This window comes from Camponotus vicinus, unplaced genomic scaffold (assembly GCF_025532165.1).
Source record: "Camponotus vicinus isolate PSW18456_S1 unplaced genomic scaffold, iyCamVici1.0 SCAF_1, whole genome shotgun sequence".
NCBI lineage: Eukaryota > Metazoa > Arthropoda > Insecta > Hymenoptera > Formicidae > Camponotus > Camponotus vicinus.
In genome coordinates, this window is record NW_028141945.1 from 28,827,634 (window position 1) to 28,852,534 (window position 24,901).

The following is a 24,901-nucleotide window of genomic DNA, read 5'->3' on the forward strand; positions in this document are numbered from 1 at the left end:
TTTTGTAGATAAAAAGGAACTCTGAAAATTTCAGGTTTTTTCAGGAAATAGATATTCTATAATATGAGTTTATAAAGTAATGACAGTTTTCGGCAGAAATTTAAGTTTTTAGTTTATCAAAAATTTTTTTAAAATCGACTCATTAATGAAGAAACTTTACAATTAATAAAAAAATATTTTCCTAATTCTAATTGTACACATTGATACACAACATTTGAAACAAAACATTGATATAAAACTAGTAATTTTATCATAATATATCACGATATATAAATTCAAAATTTCTACATTTATTAATGATTTAATATCTTTATTTTGATCACTACCTAAACTATATTTGAATTCACTAATTTAAACTCATACTTATAAGGGATGAATAAATCAAGTATTACTTTTTTTCAATTTTTTATTTAAAAAATATGATAGGAAAAACAAATAGGAAAAATGATAACCACTTATAATATCCGCATTTATGAATGTTATGTGTATGAACGATATTTTTTTACATGTGGACACATTTATTATTTTTTTTTCAAGATATATCAAGGAAAAATAAATGTACAGCTACTAGCTAGTTAGATTATTAGGAAAGATTGTAAAGATTATATTTTTTTTAAATAACAAAGATAATGGGAAAAGATAGCTAAAGAAATCGATAAAAATGCAAGAAAGAACAAACGCAAAACGCAATACACTTGTATAGCCTCTGGTGCAAAATTGACAGGAAACAGATTATTATTTCGGGAAGGCAGAGTAGATACTATATCTATATATCTGCTTGTTAATCGTTTCTTTTTATTTTATACAAACTATAGCTTACTTATTCTACGTGTTCTGATATATCCTAATATATATAGTGTCTCAAAAATTCCAGATATTTTTTTAATAGCAGATTCTTTGAACAATTTGCAATTAATTTTTCCCTAGCGAAAATGTCAAATCACTTTTTAAACATTTTTAATTTTTTAATGTAATAGATTAAAATTCTATTAAGTTCCATTTAAAAGAACACTAACTGAATAATTTATTTTGTTTATTTTATCGTTCTCGTACATGGAAACTATTAATATCTTTTCGCAAAGGAAAAATTGTCTCCAAATTGGCCGGAGAAATTGCTATTAAAGCCATCTGATAGCTTTAATACATCTTATATATATATATATATATATATATATATATATATATATATATATATATATATATATATATATAAAATCATAATACACACATCTCTTACTTTATTCTGTACATAATATACTTGGCGCAAAGAAAATCCTCGCTTTGTGCGCTCAAGAGACACTTAAAAGCCGGTATAAAAGACCGACCAAATCCCTTTCTGTCATAACACGACACAATATTCTGAAATTGATTGATTTCAAATTTTATCAATAGACTGAAAACGTTCTCACGACGTATCACTCATTGTCCAGGTCACTTTAACTCGCGATATATTCCCATTTTGGAATCATGTCTATCCAATGTCCAATGGATAAAATAAGGTAACACACATTATGGATCGTGTTGTTAACATCGCTTGAAAGGATACGTGATTGCAGATCTTTCATCTCGCGTAGAAAACTGTTTCATTCGATCATTCACAGTGTGATGCAATACACGTAAAATAATAATGTCGAAAACATTTTTCTATAAATTATAAAATTATGAAAATGACGTATATCAACGGTTCATCCGTGATTCGTCTCGGCGCGAAATATGCAAAGTTGATAATTTAAAAAAAAAAGAACAAATTCAATGAAACATAAAGACAAATACTCTCACAGTCGTGCAGATTAAAGTAAAATGGGCGCTTCTTATCTCTGTATAATCGAATTTCGAGGACGTGCATAAAGTGTACGCGCATATGGAAGCACGGAAAAAAACGATTCTTTGATATTATTATACATTGTGCAACATTATTCGTATTTACGTGAACGAAAATTTTACATATCGATATAAATGCAAATAGATGATTGACTAGTGGTACTACTAGTATCTAAAAAAAATATAATCGCAATATAAACGAAAGCCACTGTTAACAGGAAACGTTTATCATAATGTGTAATCGATGTGTTGTAATTCGACTATACTATAATACTTTACTTTTTAAGTTTGTCTGCTCGTAAAACTGTAGTAATCGAATAATGTACGACCTCGAATAATGTCGCTGGTTTCTTAGATAATGGTTTAAAGACAATCACATAAACATTAATTTTCGTATCGCGAGTTTTTAGATCGAGAGTCGTAATTATCGGAAACACCCCGGAATCTCGTGCAGAGCTAACGGACGACATGAAGTGGGCTAATAAATCCTAGGACAAGGGATGTCGCTTTTCTAGACGCCTGCTTCAGTGTCGGTGGTGCTGCCGTGGTATCCCTGGGGCTAAGAAAGGGAAAGAAGTGCATCCAGACCTAATGATTCAGTCAGATCTAGCGCAGATCTCGACTACAATGCTAAAAGAAAAAAAAGAAAAACCTCGCTCTAATTGAAATTATATGATAGAATGTATAATTGAGAAAATAATGTAACAAAAGATGTATATATGAAATGTTGTCAAAGAAAATGTAATGATCTGTGCTGTGTTTACAGGAATCTTTATGTAAACCATTGTTACAAATATACAGGTGCACATATATACAGGGTGTCCCATTTAACTTGAGACATCGAAGTAATTCGAAACCATGGCGGTTTCGGAGAGAATGTTTTAAACAAATGTAGTATGGTTTCAAGGGGGACATAAGATGGTGCCATTTGTTTGACCTTGAAGAGTCACCTGAAGGTCACGTGAAGGTCACCTCCAACTTTTTAAATGGGACACCCTATATACTTTTGCATATTCTTATAGCTTGCCTCGAGAGCTTTCCAAAACACTATAATAAAGTATTTCTTCATTGAATACTTTTCGAGTTATGAGAATAATTTCTTAATTTTACATAAACTATAAAATATCTAGTAAAATATTCATTTTTCGATTATCTTACCTTAATACTTTTATGTACAAAATAATGAGAGTAATCAATTGGTGTAAAGAAAACATACAGTTGTTTTTAAGAAAAAATATGGAATTGTTAATTGCAAATTACATATTTTTTCTTCAAAACAACTATGTGTTTTCTTTACACCAATTGATTCCTCTCATTATTTTGTACATAAAAGTATTAAGGTAAGGTAATCGAAAAATGAATATTTTACAAGATATTTTATGATTTACGTAAAATTAAGAAATTATTTCAAGCCTCATAACTCGGAAAGTACTTAATGAAAACTAACTTAATTATAGTGTTTTGAAAAGCTCTCGAGATGAGCTACAAGAATGTGCAAAAATATATAGGGTATTCCATTTAAAAAAATTGAAGTGACCTTCACGTGACCTTCAAATGACTCTTCAAGGTCAAACCAATGGTACCATTTTATGGCCCCCTCGAAGCGAAACAACTTTTGTCTGAAACATTTTTCTCTAAAATGCTTAGTTTTTGAAAGAAAAGGGGTGTACGGGTGGTCTAGGACACCCTGTATATATATATATAGGGAAAAAAAGCACTATTTTTTTTTATTTTGAATGGACCTGCAATTTCAAAATCATTTAAAGATCAACTTTAATTTTTATAATACAAACTTTTTTACATATTTTTCACATATTTGTACGTGAAAATTAAAACTTATTCTCTCCCCGACATTTTTCTCCTACCACCCAAGTACTATAATTTTTAAAATATTTCAAACTGAATAAATTATTCTTTTCTTATTTTTTGGATGCTTACTTGGAAAACTTCATTCAAGATAAAAAAAATAAGCCATATTTTTTCTTCTTGAAATCAAACAACTTTTGAAAAATTTTTTCGTTTCATATATGTATGTTTCTTCAGTTATTTTCAAAAGATATTAAAATGACTGACCTTGTATATATACACGCACGCGCGCATGCGCACACATACATATATACAAGGTCAGTCATTTTAATATCTTTTGAAAATAACTGAAGAAACATACATATATGAAACGAAAAAATTTTTCAAAAGTTTGATTTCAAGAAGAAAAAATATGGCTTATTTTTTTTATCTTGAATGAAGTTTTCCAAATAAACATCCAAAAAATAAGAAAAGAATAATTTATTCAGTTTGAAATATTTTAAAAATTATAGTACTTGGGTGGTAGGAGAAAAATGTCGGGGAGAGAATAAGTTTTAATTTTCACGTACAAATATGTGAAAAATATGTAAAAAAGTTTGTATTATAAAAATTAAAGTTGATCTTTAAATGATTTTGAAATTGCAGGTCCATTCAAAATAAAAAAAAAATCGTGCTTTTTTTCCCTCGAAACCAAACAATTTATATTTGGACAATTTTTTGTTTGATGCATATTCAATTATGTTGCAAATTTAGAAAATTTGTGATATTTTGAAATTAATGTATGATTTTTACGAAATTTTCAAATAAACCGCCAATAAAACGCGGCTTATTCTATTCTTAACTAGTAAGATTTCTAGAAAAAGCCATTGTTCTATTTCGCCTAGTCATTGTATTTAGTCTGTTTTTATAGTACATGTTTAATGCATCTGGCGATTTTTTGTTCGATTAAAATGAGTAATTTGAAGGAACAAAAAATTCGTATAAAATTTTGTGTGCAATTAAAAAAATCTTTTATAGATATTTGAAATATTGAAAATATTTTTGGAGATAAGACCTTAAGATTGCAATATATGAGTGATGGAAAAGTTTTTAAAACACGGCAAATGCGATCAAACATTATATTCATGCTGACAATTTTTTTTTTCAATTCTGAAGATATAGTTCACTATAAATTTTTCCGACAAGCAAAACAATGAATAAATTATCGTGAATTGATGCAATGATTTTGTGAAACTTACAGAAATATTCACAATTTCATAAAAACATAAAAGAAAGTTGATATATAACAGATAAATTTGAAAAAAAACTTTAAACAAGGCACTTAAAAGAGGTATATGACAGATAGATTTAAAAAGAAACATTTTAAATGTAACAAGGTTGAATAGTTTTTATATGAGTCAGAAAATGGTCTATTTTCTGAAAAGTTCAGGAATATTTTCCAGACAGATCTCGCGTATGTGTGTGTGTGTAATTCACAAAATAAATATAAAATCACAAAATATAAAAAAATAGATCATAAGATATACTAATAGAAAAATAAAGACTCATAATTCGAAAACATACAGAATCTGATAAAAGAAAAATAAAGCAAAATACGATTCATGTTTTTGCGAACATTTTTTCTCTTACCGATGCATTTTGATCGACTTCTTTACAATTGCTACAAATATAATCGTCTTCTTCAGCAATTTCTGTACGATCCAAACCAACACAATGCATATGGAACCAACCTTCGCAGCCACCATCACATTGAACCCAATCAACTTCTTTACCTAAACAACAAAATAAAATAATATATCTTTTGAAACATTGAAAGAAAACGTAATTTTAAATAATATCTAATTTTTAAAATGTGCGCGCGCACACACACATACACAATCAATCAAGTATATGCACAAATTATGTAATATGCGATATTTAATCTAAAAAATTTATGTACACTGATAATATTTATTGTGTAGACAATTTATGATATTTTTATATAATAATATAAAATTATGTTTAAAGCATTATTATGTTTAAAACATTTGTAACTTAACATCATTATATTACTAATATATAGAAAATCACAACTATATACATTACTAATATATAGAAAATAATCCTTACCACTAGGCCGCAAACAGTTAACTGCCGCGCAGTCATCCTCTTCATCTGAGCTTTCTTGTTTGGTTTTTTTCGTGCGATTACCACCTCGCTTCCTAGGACCTTCTTCACCTTCACTCTTACGCTTCATCTGTAATTCATATTTGATTGAATTCAAACTGATATTCAGAAAGTAAATTGTATCAATTATAATATCAATTATAATCAATTGTCATAAACTATTTCGATTTAAAATATATATTGTTTAGATAAATAAATAAACAAATAAATATATATATATATATATATATATATATATATATATATATATATACATATATACAGGGTGTTCCTAAAAGGTCTCGTCAAACTTTAACCATAGATGCTACGTATCAAAACAAGGCAAAATGTCCATATAAATATGGGTCCGGGAATGCCCCCCTTCTGAGATAACACAGGGTGAAGTCACGTATCTTCATAGGCCTATTTGGCTCAATCACTGTAATAATGATTTGCATCAGATAAGATGTTCAAAGTGGCCACCATGAGCAGCAATAGTGAGCACGTACTTAACGTAATACGTACAGTAGTAAACTTCTTCACTGTCAGCATCTGTGGACCACAGATGCTACGCATCAAAACAAAGCAAAAATGTTCGACAATCCATAGTGCGACGCTGTGGAGCGTGCATTGCTGCTCATGGTGGCCACTTTGAACATCTTATCTGATGCAAATCATTACTACAGTGATTGAGCCAAATAGGCCTATGAAGATACGTGACTTCACCCTGTGTTATCTCAGAAGGGGGCCTTTCCGGACCCATGTTTATATGGACATTTTGCTTTGTTTTGATACGTAGCATCTATGGTTAAAGTTTGACGAGACCTTTTAGGAACACCCTGTATACTGGGTGTTAAAAAAGTCTGGACACGGCCGAATATCTCGATAAGGAAGGTTTACTAGAAAGTGTTTAAACAAAAGTTGTATGGCTTCGAGGGGGACATAACATGGTACCATTGGTTTGACCTTGAAGAGTTATTTGAAGGTCACGTGAAGGTCACCTTCAACTTTTTAAATGGGACACCCTATATGCTTTTGCATATTCTTGTAACTCATCTCGAGAGCTTTCCAAAACACTATAATTGAGTTAGTTTTCGTTAAGTACTTTCCAAGTTATGAGGCTTGAAATCATTTCTTAATTTTACATAAACCGTAAAATATTTTGTAAAATATTCATTTTTCGATTATCTTATCTTAATACTTTTATGTACAAAATAATGAGAGGAATCAATTGGTGTAAAGAAAAAACATAGTTGTTTCGAAGAAAAAATATGTAATTTGCAATTAACAATTACCCATTTTTTCTTAAAAATAACTATGTATTGTTCACGTAACCTTCAGGTGACTCTTTAAGGTCAAACTAATGACACCATCTTATGTCCTCCTCGAAGCCATACAACTTTTGTCTGAAACACTTTCTAATAAAACTCTTCCTTATCGAGATATTCTCGATCGTGTCCAGACTTTTTTAACACCCAGTATACAGGGTGACCCATTTTAACTTAGGCAGCCAAATAACTCGAAAAATAAGCAAGATAGAGAAAAATGTTTTAGACAAAAGTTGTATGGTTTCGAGGGGGCCATAAGATGATATCATTGGTTTGACCTTGAAGAGTCATTTGAAGGTCACGTGAAGGTCACTTCAATTTTTTTAAATGGAACATCCTATATATTTTTGTACATTCTTGTAGCTCATCTCGAGAGCTTTCCAAAACACTATAATTAAGTACATTTTCGTTAAGTATTTTTTGAGTTATGAGGCTTGAAATAATTTCTTAATTTTACATAAACCGTAAAATATCTTGTAAAATATTCATTTTTCGATTACCTTACCTTAATAGTTTTATGTACAAAATAATGAGAGGAATCAATTGGTGTAAAGAAAACACATAGTTGTTTCGAAGAAAAAATATGTAATTTGCAATTAACAATTCCATATTTTTTCTTAAAAACAATTATGTGTTTTCTTTACACCAATTGATTCCTCTCATTATTTTGTACATAAAAGTTAATTATAGTGTTTTGGAAAGCTCTCGAAATAAGCTACAAGAATGTACAAAAATATATAGGGTATTCCATTTAAAAAAATTGAAGTGACCTTCACGTGACCTTCAAATGACTCTTCAAGGTCAAACCAATGATACCATCTTATGGCCCCCTCGAAACCATACAACTTTTGTCTAAAACATTTTTCTCTATCTTGCTTATTTTTCGAGTTATTTGGCTGCCTATGTTAAAATGGGTCACCCTGTATACAGGGTGGTCCCGGACGTTCCGGCCAGACTTTGGGATCTTATAGAAAATTTAATTCTGAACAAAAAATTTCATATAAACATGGGTCGAAAAATGCTTCCTTAAGAAGTTATCGCTCAAAAATTATTTTATTTTTATTAAAAAAAGATTTTTATTTTTTAATTTTTTCGTCTTTTTTTCAAATAATTTATTAAGTTTCTTTTTATTTCATTTTCTTTTCACCTTCTACTCTTCCTTTCATTCTCCTATGATAATTGATTTAAACAATACTGTTCAAAATATCATTAAGCACAGTCAAAGCGAATCTTCTGCATTAACTTGTGCGTTAAATCAATCACGATAAAATCCGTAACACGGGTATGAGAATTTGACTATTGTATGTATTCTTTCTACCATGCAAACAGTCAGAAATTTAAGAACTCGAACGACAGCCAAGTTCTAATACAAAACAATAAAAGTCACCTTCTCACGACTCGACATCGCGTTCTCAAGATTTCCAGAAGTTTCGAGAACACCGCTCTTATAAAATAACCGAACACGCGCCTGTGGAACGTACAACAATCATTTTTATCTCATTTGAAAGATAATTTAATTTTCTACAACTTTTGTTTCGGTACTTTTTGTTAAAAGATGCATATCTTCCATGATATTTGGAAAAATGTGTAAAATAATCACGATTTGAGAGATTTTTGAGCGATAACTTCTTAAGGAAGCATTTTTCGACCCATGTTTATATGAAATTTTTTCTTCAGAATTAAATTTTCTATAAGATCCCAAAGTCTGGTCGAAACGTCCGGGGCCACCCTGTATATATATTTTAAAGATTTTTTGGTGCAATTTTTCACTCATACAAAAGAAAAAAAACACAAAGCCATTTAAGTTTAAATTAGATTTACAAATGTATCAAAAAAAGCTGAATGGAAAATAAATATTTTTCACTTGCATAATATTTTCATTTATCATTAAAAATTAAAATAAAGAATATGTACTGCATATTCAGTACTTTATTAAAAATATATAAACACAAGTAGTTATGCAATTACACATTGAATATATAAAGAGAAATATATTTATATCTTAAAGACATAATTCACAATTTGGCTTATCAGGCAATTGCCAACTGCTTACATTATAAAGACAAAATTATCAACATAGAAAAAACATTAGCAAAAGAAAGGTACAAAATAGAGAGAAACACTTTTAAGAGAGAATTTTTGTAAAAATTTTATCAATTGATATGAATGGATATATGTTATTCAAATATGCTAACAAGATTCTCCCGTTATGTATTTAAAGGATATGAGTTACATCTTGTATTTTTTTTGTATAAATTAATAACTTCCGTGTATGTGTGTATGAATAAAATAAAAATTTATTGATATATAAATTAGAAAGAGAGAGTCAAATACCTTGCGAGGTCCACGTTTCATGAGAACCGGTGAACTGCTCTGTCTCTTCTCCTTAATGACAGGATTGCTTTTATTTCGTTTAACCGCGTTTTTTTCTTCGACTTTCTGCCGTCCAATTTTTTTCAACAATTCGAATTCCTCTTTCCGCTTCCTTCCTCGTTTTTTTATGTCTTTTATCTCCTGATTGGCATTCACTTGAACCTCTTCGAATGACTTATACTTTCTCATAGTGTTATGATTATTCATGTGACTTAAAATACGCCAGATATGTTGCGTCTCGTCTAAAGCAACTTCCAACAAATCACCCTCCATCATCAGTTCTTCTAAACGTAATCTCGCGTTTGACGATAATAGGCCAAACGACTCGCCACCGCTGTCATCCGATTGAGTTTTCCGCCGAATTTTTGAAACTAAAGTAATAACACAAAACATTATATTTATTATTCAATGTAAATATTATTCAATATATTTCAAATATATCGTATATCTTTGTCACAATTAAAAACTTACTATATGAATATGCATGTTCGTTGCTGTTGAAAGTGCTACACGTTGGTTCGTCATCCATAGCAATGACATCATCATCGTCATCCTACAATATTAAAAATATAGTTTATACATTTTATATTTTGTTTATACATTATATTTTAAACTACAATATTATTTATAATGTAAAAGATGAAAATATAAATTGACAAGTCGCACTGTACAATTGATACTCACAGCAGTACTAAGTGTGCTATCATCCGAATGCACTCCACTGAGAGGTGCGATGGCTTGCACTCTTTGATGTAATTCAGGATTATTTGCTGCTTTCTTCAACTCGCTGCTGATTATCTTTTCCGTTTTCTCTCTCGCTGCCGCTTCAACTAATTTTTGCGACATCACAGAAAGTTTCGCCAATATCGATGAGATCTCTTCAGTATCCAATGCTTGTCTCGCTCGATCCTATATATTATATGTTTATTAATGTTATATAGATGTCATTTAGTTAAACAATATTAAAAAGTGATATATACTTACCTGCCAATTCATTGCACGTTCAGTTAAGCATTGCAATGCCTCTCCCTCTGGCAATCGAATTGGAATTTTCTGGAGACTCACTAAGAGGGCTAGTATCGTCTCTAGACGAGGTCGTCGAGAACGTAAACAACATGGACATAAGAATTTTATGTCCCTGGGACCTGGTGGTTTACCTTTGTATGATGTCTTAGGTAAAGGCACGCAGTTTGCTGCAAAAATTGATGATTAATAATAGCGAAAATCATGTTTTCTTATGATTTACAATATATGTTGCCATACTTACTGTGAAACCAATCTTTGCAAAGCTCACATTGAAGCATAATGCCAAATCTTGGTCGCCGGCAAACGCAGTATTTGGAATCTTCCACATCGGCTTTCATCTTCATTAGATTTCTCTCCCTCAAGCTTCTCATTGCCTCCATCTCGCGTTGCTCTGCTAGTTTAAAGGCAGCAACCACATTTGCCGAATCACTAGAGTCATCCAATTTTGTATCACAGACATAAACAGCCCCTACAGACTCATCGCCCTTATGCTTTTTAGTCTTCATCGCTTGCACACCAACACCAATTCGCGGAGATAGAGCTTCCATTAACGTGTAGTGGGAGTTTTTCCTCAGGAATGTTCTCGCAGTCCTCTCTTTCCATGCTTTTGCCTGTGATAGCGTAGCTTCCAGTGTCGGAAGGGCATCCAAATGCAACGAAATATTTCTGCCTTTCCTTATCAGGTCGTCCAGAGTGTCGTAATATGGAAAGTTCTCTTTCGCTTGTATGTCATCTACGAGCTTTGTCCAATTTTTCGCCTTATTCAGTGTGTCTTGAAGACTATCTAAGCTCGGCAAGTATGCCTCGACTTCATCTGCCTCGCGAATAAACTCTTCCACATTGACAATTGTTCGTCTATTTTTCGAGTGAAGAAATATTTTAGCCTTCTCTTCCCATTTATCAATTGCTTTTGTTAAAGCATGCAATTCCGACAGTGTATTTTCGATTCTAAAATGAGGCGGTATCGTCATGCTTTTCTCGATTAACTTGGCCACCTCTTCGCGGCTGACTGCTTTCGGATCGTCTTGGAGGGATTTTACTTCTTCTAGCCACTGTATCTGTGTTAATCTCTGCGAAATAAAGAAAATGTAATAATATATCTAATCTTTCTTCAAGAGACAAAACTATATATTTTTACTATTACATACTTGTTTTAATAGCACAAGTTGAGGCAGATCAATGCAAATAGAGTCTCCAAATTCGATACATTTCTTCAATTTCTCAACATCACACTCTTCATCTTTCGACTCCAATTCCTCCGCATCCTTTTGAAACTGCAATACTTGATCGAGTATAAACTTTACACCATCCGATTCTTTAAGTTCGCAGCACAGATTGGTGATCTCCTTGTAAAAAAGTGTTAATTCTTCTACAGTGAGTTTATACTTGGTATCAACCGATTGCCTAGTCCTGGAATTGTATAAAAGCAAATAAAATTGCACGAATCATCACAAAATTCTACAAAAATGAAATTTTTATTCTATCAACCTTGTACGCTGTTTATTGTTCAACAGCTGTTGCGCAACACTCGCACACTTCTCAGCATCTTGCACAGCAGTGGTTAGAGCCGTGAGTAATTCGCTCTCAGGGAATTTCTTGTTCTCAGCCTCGTTGAGAAGTTCCCTCAATTCGCTCAGCTCAATCTTATCATTTTTGGGATCCATCGCCTCTTTCACCTTAGTCACCCACGAGTCGAACGACTCGGCCTTTAGTTTTAACTTCTGCAGCATGATGGGCAACTCGTCCAATGTATACCGATAACGCAAAGTGTGCTTCTCTGGTGGACAGGTGCACAGATCAGCGAAATGTCTTAAACACACTAACTGCGAGTTATGGCACGAGCATGTAACCGCGCTCAGGAAGCAGGTAGTCTTGCATGCCTCACACTGTCTCTCATCGTCCGGTAGAAGCTCGAACGCCTCCCGTTCCGCTTCTGTCACGCCCTAGAACGAGAAGAGCAGGTTCAACCGAAATTCAAAGTCACCGAAAAATCTTCTCCCCACTATTCCCTTAATTTCACGCATAAGTGACAAGATGCGTGTTTAGCATCATGGCACACGGCACAAGGCTTCGAAAACATAACCTGACCCTCTGTACGTACGTACGTGAGTTACATAATCTAGAATTGCCGAGACGCGTCTGACAAATGGGCATCGGTTTCGATGAAGGCTAACGGTAAAGCGAACTACGAATATTACATCGATGGTGAAAACATGATAAATTGACAGAATATTGAGAGAACATTAAAAATACGTGGCGGCATTAATCAGGATCTATATAAACGTGGACGAGATCGGTCAGTCCTATGCCAACTCCAACACGTCCAACGACAATATCGCGCGTATACGCACGCACGCCACGTGTGCATGTGTACATATGTGAGCTGCGAGCGCGCGCTCCGTATGTACTGCTTGACCTGAATATGTTGATCTCTCTCTCGTAGGAGATATATTGCCAGTGTTCGCATGTGGCGATTTCTTCGATGTTGGAAATGAGACCGCGTGTTTAAGTGCGATATCATTAGGTTTGTTCTTGTATGTAGCTAAACTGAAATGAGATAAAATGAGATGGAGATGTATAGAAGGCATCATTGGCTGCGTTCAGCAGAAACAGCTGCTTTACAACTGTTGTAAAATTCGTGAGCCTGATTGGTGTATGCTCTTAATCTTGGCTGAATCTAAGAGCATACACCAATCAGATTCACGAATTTTACAACAGTTGCAAAGCAGCTTTTCCTGCTGAACGCAGCCATTAGTTTCTGAAGTTAGCCTCTTTCGAATAATAGCTAGAATCATCGCGTCTAATTATTTGTATGTCATGACTGTTGATTCAAGAAATATATACATATATATATGTATGTATGTATGTATGTATGTATGTATGTATTTACATAATTATGTAAAAATTTCTTGAACCATGATGTACAAAAAACTAGATGCAATGCTAGTTATTATTTCAAGGGGCGAGAAAACATTAATGATGCCTTCTATACAGTGTGTTTCCAGTTTAAGTGTACATACTCGGTTATTTTTTTTTTAATGATATGCAGATAATTTAGTTAATAACTATTTTAAATAACTAATTTATATATAGGCTTATTTAAATAATTATTAACAATAGTAATTGTTTAAATTATTAAAACCGTTTAAATAATTAACTATAATAAATAGGTAATAAGAATAATAATTAAATAATAATAATAGTTGTAAATTGTTTAAATAATAATAATAGAATGTTTTCTTTTCTTTTTAATAATAGTTTTTTTCTGCTCATATAAAAAAAGCAATATGACAGTAACAATATCTTATGAATGATTATTAAATATCTCACTTTATTGCATATTATTGTATTTCTCGTAAGACACCTTATAGAACTACAACAAAATAGATATAATATTCTATTAAAAATATTATAGACAATATTTAAGAAGAAATAATTTAAAATTTAAAATTTTTCTTTAATTCACATATCATATAGATTTTCAATATACAACTTTTATTCAAAACACATTTTAAAAATTCTATTACTTAAAAAAATAACTGAGTATATATTCTTAAATCAAAAACATTTGTACTGTATATTTTGAAGTTGAAGAGAAAGAGAGGAAAGAAAAGTACAAGAAGCAACAAAAGAACAAACCTATTGATTTTCTTGTGTGAAAAATCAAACTACACATACGAGGATTATATCCTTATAAATTAAATAAAACATAGAATCAGCTATTTAGTGTTAAATGTAGAGTATGTATATGATTAGTATGGAATACATATATAGAGTCCCATAAAATTTCTCTTTCTACAAAAGCTATTACATGTAAAAAAGTTTTAGTCATAATCGTAAGACTATAAATGTAATAATGAATCACAATTAAGCATTTACACTACTAGTGAGAATATTTGATTGTGATTGCTCGGTTTTTGCTTAGAGTTTTATAGTTACAATTAAAACTTCTTCATGTGCAGTGGTTTTAAATCTTGGAATTACATATCAAACACTTTATATAAGCAGCATATAAGTGTATGTATATGCATTAATATTTATAAATATATAAGTAATGATATAAATAGATACACCTAATACAAATAAATACAACTAATAACGTGAATAATATAAATTAATAATTATAATACATAAGAATAAATATATTTATTTAATTAAAAATTAAAGAACAAAAAATTAAAGCTAAATATTTAAAAACTCAAAATAAATTCTTATTAAAAAAAATATTTCATGTAGAATGTCAAAGTTTTTCACTTATTGTTAGAAATTTATGATAATAATTATTAATTATATAGACTTCAAATATTATTTAGCAAAAAATATAGAAAATAGATATAGACTTACCCATTCCAGCAAGTTTTTTCGTAATTTCTTCTCATCTTCAACCATTTGCAGCATATCATAATATGTAGCTGTTGCGATACCAATATCTAGCAAATCCGGATCCAATGACATTTTACAAACTAACTCATCGTGAGAAAATACACAAAATCTCCTCAAATTCGAATAATGCGTGATACATTCTCGTCCAACCTTAAGCTGGAATAAGATATATAATTTATTATAATTTGCATGAAATTTAAATATATATCAATATTTTAATATATAAATAATAAATATTTAAATATATAAATAACAAAATTATAATAGAATACATTTATACAAATAATGCCTTTTATTTATACTTAAATAATTAAATTGAATTCTTGAATATATTAATACATTACACCCATGTTTTTAATTCAATAAGGTCTAAAAAAGCGAATTTGATTGCGCAACAATTTACATACCCAATCTGCAGGTGCGAAATTGACGGCTTCAGCAAAATTATAACCCTGATTGAAACCTGCGTGATATGCTCTTGGAAATGTCACAACAAATTCGCCTGCATGCTGATCTGTTCTAAATACTGGCACTCCTAATAAATAATTATAAAATTATTTTGATACATATATTTTGATACACATATATTTAGAAAAGTGTTTCAGTAAAAAATTTATTTCAAATAGGTATAAAATAAACTATATTTAGTAAAAAAATTATTTTAAATAGATATAAACAAATTGTTAGGAATTCCTAGCCAAATTTATTCAATTTTTCTTTTAACGAGATAAAAACATCTTATTTCTTCTTTTAATTTATTGGAACTTTTCTTGTTTAATTTTAAGCTTAATGAACAGTGATGTACCTTCGTTCGTCAATATGTTCGGATTCATGATGGTGACGAGCTGATGCAATAAATCAGGCTGACTATGAAACAGTTCTGGTGCAGCAGACTTCATGGATTGTTCAAAGCGCTCTGCCTGAGAGCCAGGTACACCATACCATGTTTTTGGTTCGCCCCAATGTAAATAATTGATGGAATAACTCCAATGGTCTTCGTTGTGCCAACAGAATGTGGCAAAGCACATACCAACATACATCCAAGGAACTTTCATGCCGCTGATATCAGCATTAATATGACCTAGGATGCTGCCACGCAAGACTGGCAGATTATTTAAATTCCATGAAGATTCGGCATACTCCTGATCGCAGGTGAATAAATTGACGCTGGTCTTAGTCGGAAATCCGGATCCATGATCCATCGTATGCAAATCAGCGCCATATTCTACAGTCACATCCTCATCAATAGATGAAACTATTCGCCAGAACTCCTTTTCCACCAATGATGTTGGAACCATCTGCAAACAAAAACTTATTAAATATACAATAAATAGAAGATAAATATAAAATAAATATACAATATCCCAAATTTAAATGTCAAAATTTCAGGAGATCAGTAAATAAAGAAAAAAAGTTTAGAGATCTCTTTAAAGATTTGATCATTTTTGCTTCATTTTGGAGAAAATGGAAAAAAAAGTTTTCATCAAAAAAACATAAAAATTAAAATTATAAAATTTATCGAAAAGTTGTAGAGCATAGAATTAAGAAAAGAGAGTGAATTAAAATCATTTTAAAGTAAAATTAGAGAATCGTAAATAAATACACGGCAATATAGGATTATTGTATCCTGTTTACTATAGTTTGTTTATGTTTATACATTTATATTACTTATATTTTAAATATCTTCATTAAAAAAAGTGACAACATAAATAAATAAGATTGCGATTCCAAAACAAAATAAAAAGGAGCAAAAGGATTTTTTTACTTACTTTATTCTTTATATGCTCTCAAAGTTTTGATATTTAAATTCAGGGCACCCTATATTATATATAGACACATATATACATATGTGTTAATTTATATTCACCGCAATCTTTTAAAATATATTTTGTAATTTGGTCTAAACAATAAGAACTTACATGAACAGGCATATTGAAATAGTCACTTTTAAATTGATCGGCCATTTCTCCGAATTGCTGCAATGTATATTCCCTTTGCGCTTGTTCAAAGCCGAAAGCCTCCATAGGCTTAGAAACTTCTTCGGCGACGCATTTAGGACATCGCCAATCACCCTTTGGTATCTCTGTTAAAGGCGGCATAAGGCAAAAAGTGTGATAGCTGTCGTCGCAACCGTCGCACAACAGCATGTTCTCTTCATTGTCACCTCTTCCACAATTGTGACAAATGTATTTTGCCAACTTAAGTAAAAGATAAAAAGATAATTAATATCTAATTAAATTATCTGATTTAATTTTCTAAAAATGCACAATATAGGAGATTGTTAAATCATATTTACAGGATCAAACTCGTAAACAAGCTTCAAACCGCGTGTTTTATTAGATTTCTTTCCCTCTTTGGTATTAAAACCTGCCATTTTCGGTCCTGCTCCATAAAATTGTAATTTTTTAAGCTCCTTGCTTTTATCCGTTTCAAAACTGAAATGCCTGCTTTTAACTTTATCTTTGCATTCGTTGTCTGAATCGCATTCCTCTTTATAGTCCTCTTGTTTAATTGATACATCCTGCTTCTCTTCTTGGCCGGAATACCGTTTCGATCGCCGCGAAAATTTCTCGTTCGGTGGTTTAATTTGCTGACGAGATATTATACCATGCGGCTTATAATCTCGATCCCTCTTCTCGTTCATGTCTGATTCTGGCTCGATTTTCTATATCAAACAAAACCACTTCTATATTAAATTGAAATTACACACACAAGTAATTATTAGATAATAATTATTATTAAATTATATTATTATTAAATAATTAATTACAATTAATTATATTATTATTAAATTAATTATTATTATTAATAATTAAATTATATTATTAAATTATAAATAATTGATTTCACGATTTGTTGTTTTTGTAAATAAATCTTTTTTCTGCAGGTGAAACTTTGACTTACAATATCTGACAATGTCTTTCCCTGTTTGAAAACATCAAATGGATATAAAATTCTCTCATAGTGATTTTTTAATATGCTGCCTACACTTCGACCTGATGGATAACCCAGTTTATTGGCAATTTTTGCCCATCTTCTTTCTTTTGTTACAGTTTCTATACCCCCTGTAAGTAACATATAACGATTAAAGCTATGAGTCTGTAAAATATGAAACATATAATAAATAAAACATATATAAATAAAACTAACCTTCATCTGTAACTATTTTATGTAAGGAATACAAATCCAATGCCTTACGTTCTACAAGTGGAATCTTCAAGGAGGAACCTTGGAGCTCCCAGAATTTTGCAATTTGATCTAAGAAATTAAGCTTTATCCTGGTTTTAGCTTCTAATTCATTTAATCTTTGTATTCTCGGAACAAATTTAAATTTGTCTACGTCCACGGCAAATGGTGGCTGCCAATTCTGCAACAAACATTAGACCTTATAAATATTTGTCTTATAAAAAAATATGATTTTTCTGAAGTAGATTTATTTCAAGAAAATTATTTTTATATTTATTGAAAAGATCAAATTCTAAAAATATTTTGATTTTAAAGTTCATTAACAAATATCTTCATATCAATATACTTCATATCTTCTTATATATCAATATCATATATATATACATATATATATATATATATATATATATATGATTTTGAAATATGAAGTTTTACATTGATATATGATGTTTACTATCTATCTATCTATCTATCTATCTATCTATCTATCTATATATATATATATATATATAGATAGATAGATAGATAGATAGATAGATAGATAGATAGATAGATAGATAGATAGATAGATAGATAGATAGATAGATAGATAGATAGATAGATAGATAGATAGATAGATAGATAGATAGATAGATAGATAGATAGATAGATAGATAGATAGATAGATAGATAGATAGATAGATAGATAGATAGATAGATAGATAGATAGATAGATAGATAGATAGATAGATAGATAGATAGATAGATAGATAGATAGATAGATAGATAGATAGATAGATAGATAGATAGATAGATAGATAGATAGATAGATAGATAGATAGATAGATAGATAGATAGATAGATAGATAGATAGATAGATAGATAGATAGATAGATAGATAGATAGATAGATAGATAGATAGATAGATAGATAGATAGATAGATAGATAGATAGATAGATAGATAGATAGATAGATAGATAGATAGATAGATAGATAGATAGATAGATAGATAGATAGATAGATAGATAGATAGATAGATAGATAGATAGATAGATAGATAGATAGATAGATAGATAGATAGATAGATAGATAGATAGATAGATAGATAGATAGATAGATAGATAGATAGATAGATAGATAGATAGATAGATAGATAGATAGATAGATAGATAGATAGATAGATAGATAGATAGATAGATAGATAGATAGATAGATAGATAGATAGATAGATAGATAGATAGATAGATAGATAGATAGATAGATAGATAGATAGATAGATAGATAGATAGATAGATAGATAGATAGATAGATAGATAGATAGATAGATAGATAGATAGATAGATAGATAGATAGATAGATAGATAGATAGATAGATAGATAGATAGATAGATAGATAGATAGATAGATAGATAGATAGATAGATAGATAGATAGATAGATAGATAGATAGATAGATAGATAGATAGATAGATAGATAGATAGATAGATAGATAGATAGATAGATAGATAGATAGATAGATAGATAGATAGATAGATAGATAGATAGATAGATAGATAGATAGATAGATAGATAGATAGATAGATAGATAGATAGATAGATAGATAGATAGATAGATAGATAGATAGATAGATAGATAGATAGATAGATAGATAGATAGATAGATAGATAGATAGATAGATAGATAGATAGATAGATAGATAGATAGATAGATAGATAGATAGATAGATAGATAGATAGATAGATAGATAGATAGATAGATAGATAGATAGATAGATAGATAGATAGATAGATAGATAGATAGATAGATAGATAGATAGATAGATAGATAGATAGATAGATAGATAGATAGATAGATAGATAGATAGATAGATAGATAGATAGATAGATAGATAGATAGATAGATAGATAGATAGATAGATAGATAGATAGATAGATAGATAGATAGATAGATAGATAGATAGATAGATAGATAGATAGATAGATAGATAGATAGATAGATAGATAGATAGATAGATAGATAGATAGATAGATAGATAGATAGATAGATAGATAGATAGATAGATAGATAGATAGATAGATAGATAGATAGATAGATAGATAGATAGATAGATAGATAGATAGATAGATAGATAGATAGATAGATAGATAGATAGATAGATAGATAGATAGTAAACATCATATATCAATGTAAAATTTCATATTTCAAAATCATATATATATATATATATATATATATATATATGATTTTGAAATATGAAGTTTTACATTGATATATGATGTTTACTATCTATCTATCTATCTATCTATCTATCTATATATATATATATATATATATATATATATATATAGATAGATAGATAGATAGATAGATAGATAGATAGATAGATAGATAGATAGATAGATAGATAGATAGATAGATAGATAGTAAACATCATATATCAATGTAAAACTTCATATTTCAAAATCATATATATGTAGGATTTATAAAAAAATCCTGTATTGAAAATGGAAAGTTCTATAACTTAAGATAAGATATATATTACGATCATCATTTTGTTTCATTGTAAAATGGCAGTTAAATTAATTGTTATTTTATAGCTTATACACAGTGGATTCAAAACTTTTATGATTTGTTTAGTGCAGTAAAATCAAAATTATATCTCTCATGAAATAATATACATATATACTATTAATCAATAGTGCATAATATATGCTCGCGTAAAAATTGTAGAATCGTGTTTCTAAAAATATATACACTGTATATAAACCGTCCATAAGAATTATGTGATGAAACGACGAAACGAGATGATCGATAAACGCCCCGAAAGCTTCCTTGTATGATAACGTAATATCATAGTAATATTTACTTGAATTTAAAAATATAAAAAAATGATATATGTGATTTTATCTGACAATATAAATAGATTGTTAATTATAAATCCTTATATTTTCCATTTAATCATAAAATTTAAATTTAATTTTTATGCTAAACTGTACCTTTTCTGGGAAGGAACTAAATTCAACTAATCAATATCACTTAACTGAGTAAATTAAATCATAAGTCTAATTGAATAAATAAATTCTAAATAATATTAAATTATTATTTAATTCATGTATTGATGATACATTTTTCACACACATACAATTCATAGCATTTTTATTTAAATTATTCCGAATAATAAAATCCCTAAATAATAAAAAATTTAAGTATTAATAAAATGAAAAAGAAATTTGGAATTTTATCATAATGATAAGATGATAAAAAAGTGACGAAATAATAAATACTTGAAAAATATATCATATATAAAAATCCAAAATAATCATAATAAATATCTAAAATATGTCACCCAACTATAGCTAATTAAAAATATCTTTTGAGAAATTTTTCTTGATATATGTATATACGAGAATATTAATGTCTTAACACATAAATTTAGGCGGTATAAATGATGGAAAATATTTTATAATTCAACAGCACACATCAGCAAACTTTATCATAGATCTCTTGCATTTCTATTTCAGTTATATGTATATATTTGAGTAATTTTGAAACAAAGAGTGTTGTTTCTCCAGATAAAAAATTCCATTTTCATGAAATATCTTTTATTTTTTGATAATAAAAGATATTTCTTTTTGTTGATAAAAGAAATGTATTACCTCTCTCAATTATTTCAAAGTTTATTAAATAATTGAAAAAAAAATGCGATATGTATTTGATATATTTAAAAATCAATGAAAAATTATGTTATTTACGAAACGACGAGTTTTAAATTTATTCAACTTTTCAATCAATATAATAATAAAAATTATTATTCGAAAAATAAGTAGCACTGCGCATTAACGTCTTCAATGAAATTCAACACTTTTACGTTACACTTATTTATGCACGTCTTATTGTTAGACTAGATAAACAAAGCAATTTTAAATCTATATCACACTCAAATACATGTGATTCAATATCACAAATAATGATTAGATAAAAACGTAATAATACTTATAAATTACATAGCATTATTCGCAATTGATTGTATGGGAGCAAAAAATACATCACTGGGGCAAATTTCAAAAAATTTGCCTTGAACAAGGAAAATAAACAATCGACTGTAGCTAAATATTTAATTATTAACTATTGATTAGCTGCGGCGTAGATAAAAATCAATAATCACTTGAGAGTTTGTGGAGCTTTGCTTTTGGCACTTGCCCGAGAGAATGAGAGGATGCATGTAATCACGTGCATCCTATGTATGTGTACGTGTATGTGTGATAATCTATTAATTTTTCTCGACAAATGAATGCACACGATGTATCTCGATTATTAAAGGCTACTATTATATATATATATATATATATATATATATATATTTTTTTTTTTTTTTTTTTTTTTTCGTTTATTGTACATTCTTTCTATTGCACTTCGAAAATTGCTAAACAAGGAATCGAAAATCAATATAATGCGAATTTTGTAAAAATATAATCAAAGTGAGACAAATTTATTCGGAGAACAAATATTTATAAAAAGAAAAATAAATATAAAATTTCGAATATATATTTCATTTGATGTGGCAAATATATATGTACACGAGGATTACGCTCATAATTAAGCTACCATTATGTAAGCTCTTAAATGTTCCCAATATTGTACGTTTTGTGTTATGGAAGACTTTTCCAAATAGGATTTTGATTATATTTTAGCAGAACGAAATCCCATCGAAGACACGTGTTCCTGTTGGAAATATATGTGCATCGCGGATTTGTCCAAATATATTCGTGCTCGCCTACGCTTCATGTCGTAAAGAGGAAAGGCTCGATTTCCGGTCCTAGTTTTTCTTCCGTGCACACGGAAACAAGATGGTGGCTCAAATCGTTTCTAATGGAGGCTTAAATCAACGACATGTGAGAGTAAATCGCCTTCATAAGGAAGAATATTGTCGGATGAAAAAATCGCGAAGAAATCTTCCATTAGCTAGAGATCCTAAAGTACAAAGGAGATTCCTGTTAAGGTCGAGAATCTCGCGGAGTGAAAGGTGACGATAGAAAGAATTATGTCACGCGGAGAGATTCTCACGCAGGAATAAATGTAATCGAGGCTTTGTACATTTTCACAAGTGCAATTGCGTGAAACAATTTCCTGGAAAAACGAACGAGGACAGGTCCGAAAGAGGTTCAGAGTGGTCAGGAAAAGGCACATATTTTTCGTCGATGAAATTTAGGAGCATAGCCAGTTTTCTAGTGAATTGCTCTTTTTTTTCCGGTTTCAGGATATTTTTCGTAACACATTTCTTCGACGTGACATCGTTAGATCCTACTGTCACGGCCATTTTATCATATGGCGTTGTCATTTCGTTATAAAACGTTGGCAGTTTTAGTTTGCCAGTTTTTTATTTAATTAGACGTATTCGAATTAATGTAACTAGTATTGTTTTTTTCATCAATATTGCCATTATCAGTCGAAGATGCGTTTTACAAAAAAGTTACATCCATTAATATACTCGTGCAATACTAGTCAAACGAAAGAGAGAGAGAGAAACAGAGAGAGAGAGAGAGAAGAAATATAATAAAATCTTTCTCTTTCCATCTTGTTTCATATTTAGCATTTCGAAACAGCATAAATTAATTTTTTTTTCTCTGTGACCCGTATCTCGGATGCAACAATGTAAAGTAATTACATGAGTATTTCACAAACGAAAATATTCAAATAGCGTGAACGCTATTGAAGAATCTTGGTTCCTTTTTTTTTTTATCCAAATCGTCATCATCGCAATCATTGGCGATTCTACTTATCCTGTAGAAAGTACCATCATAGATACACGAGAGAAAAATATCATGCTTATTATATTCTGAAAAAATAGTGACCATTTTTCAATTCAACATCCTTCGTTTCAATGAGGACGATAGAACGACTATAACAAGAGGCGTTAAGAATTATTCAATTTATGTCTCATTTTCATGCAATTTTAAATAAAAAAAATCTCGTGATAATTATTTAGACATGACAATAATAAGAGCCATGAGCGCTTGGATTGTCCTGGCTACTCACGGGCGGCGGTTTAATCTTGCAGATGCCGGACCTTTCGGCGATCGGGCGTATTTTCGCGATGTAGGCGAGGGGATCGTGAAACTCCTCGTTGGTAGGTTCGAATACCGGCGCCTCTGGCGGTACCGTAAAGTCAAAGTCGTTCTCGGCGCGATCGCAGGCCATGTTGTCTCGAACGGAACGATGAGCCCCGCAGTTACTCCTCGAGCCCGCTCTGGGGATCGCGGCTACTTTCAACGCTGCTCGACTGATTGGCTGCTGGCTGGCACGTATGCACGTATGTACGTACGTACGTACGCTTGCACGCACGCACGCACTTTAAATTCTAGAGCGAGGAGCCCACGCTAGACGATGTTCACCTCCGCGACGCTCGGTTACTCAATTCGGATTAACTTTCGTATGACCACGTAACCACGACGCTCCTGCTTCCCGATCATGTTTTCCGCGTGTGCACTCACTGCTGTTGTTGCTACGCCTGACAATGAACGACGCGAACGCGACGTATCACGCGGACGCAACATCGACGAAACGCATCACCCTGTCACACAACCCACCGTAACTGTATGTAACTGATTATTCCGCTCCGTGCTTCGTGTTTCGCTTGCTCCCCCCCCCACTTTTCGTAGAAGTATATAGTCTCGAGCATGGTGTAAGTAACAAGGTGTGCTACTGCGCAGGCATTTCTACTGACCAATAAGAGAGCGTGACAAGATTCCGCCATCTTGTATAATTTAAATGGATATTAAAACGAAGATTCGGGCAAGAGAAAGGGTTTTAATGAAAAATCTTTCGTGTGTAATTATAATTATGGTGAATATA

General features: G+C 30.5%; 1 protein-coding gene across 2 annotated transcripts; it reads right to left on the reverse strand.

Annotated features, from left to right (window-relative positions):
* Positions 1 to 773: 773 nt before the first annotated feature.
* Kdm5 (Lysine demethylase 5) lies at positions 774 to 24,671 on the reverse strand. Of its 2 annotated transcripts, none has more exons than XM_083101865.1 (18): positions 24,086 to 24,671; positions 18,033 to 18,249; positions 17,787 to 17,947; positions 17,179 to 17,547; positions 16,802 to 17,080; positions 15,688 to 16,180; positions 15,290 to 15,417; positions 14,844 to 15,038; positions 11,988 to 12,442; positions 11,648 to 11,909; positions 10,741 to 11,569; positions 10,458 to 10,666; positions 10,158 to 10,382; positions 9,945 to 10,026; positions 9,435 to 9,844; positions 5,737 to 5,863; positions 5,257 to 5,399; positions 774 to 2,380 (listed from the first exon to the last, which is right to left on the reverse strand). In XM_083101865.1, exons 1-18 carry the CDS (start codon positions 24,245 to 24,247, stop codon positions 2,333 to 2,335), a joined length of 4,794 nt encoding a protein of 1,597 aa, XP_082957991.1. In that variant the 5' UTR covers positions 24,248 to 24,671; the 3' UTR covers positions 774 to 2,332. The 2 variants fall into 2 exon arrangements, with proteins under 2 accessions (XP_082957991.1, XP_082958072.1); XM_083101946.1 differs by having other exon boundaries at positions 774 to 2,451.
* Between the last annotated feature and the right edge of the window lie 230 nt (positions 24,672 to 24,901).

Coding starts and splice junctions, on each gene's coding strand:
- Kdm5 (XM_083101865.1), bottom strand. CDS start 24,247: ATGGCCTGCGATCGCGCCGAGAACGACTTTGACTTTACGGTACCGCCA. Junction 17,548..17,786: donor GAAAGACATTGTCAGATATT/GTAAGTCAAAGT, acceptor TGTTTGATATAG/AAAATCGAGCCAGAATCAGA. Junction 10,383..10,457: donor AACGTGCAATGAATTGGCAG/GTAAGTATATAT, acceptor TATAATATATAG/GATCGAGCGAGACAAGCATT.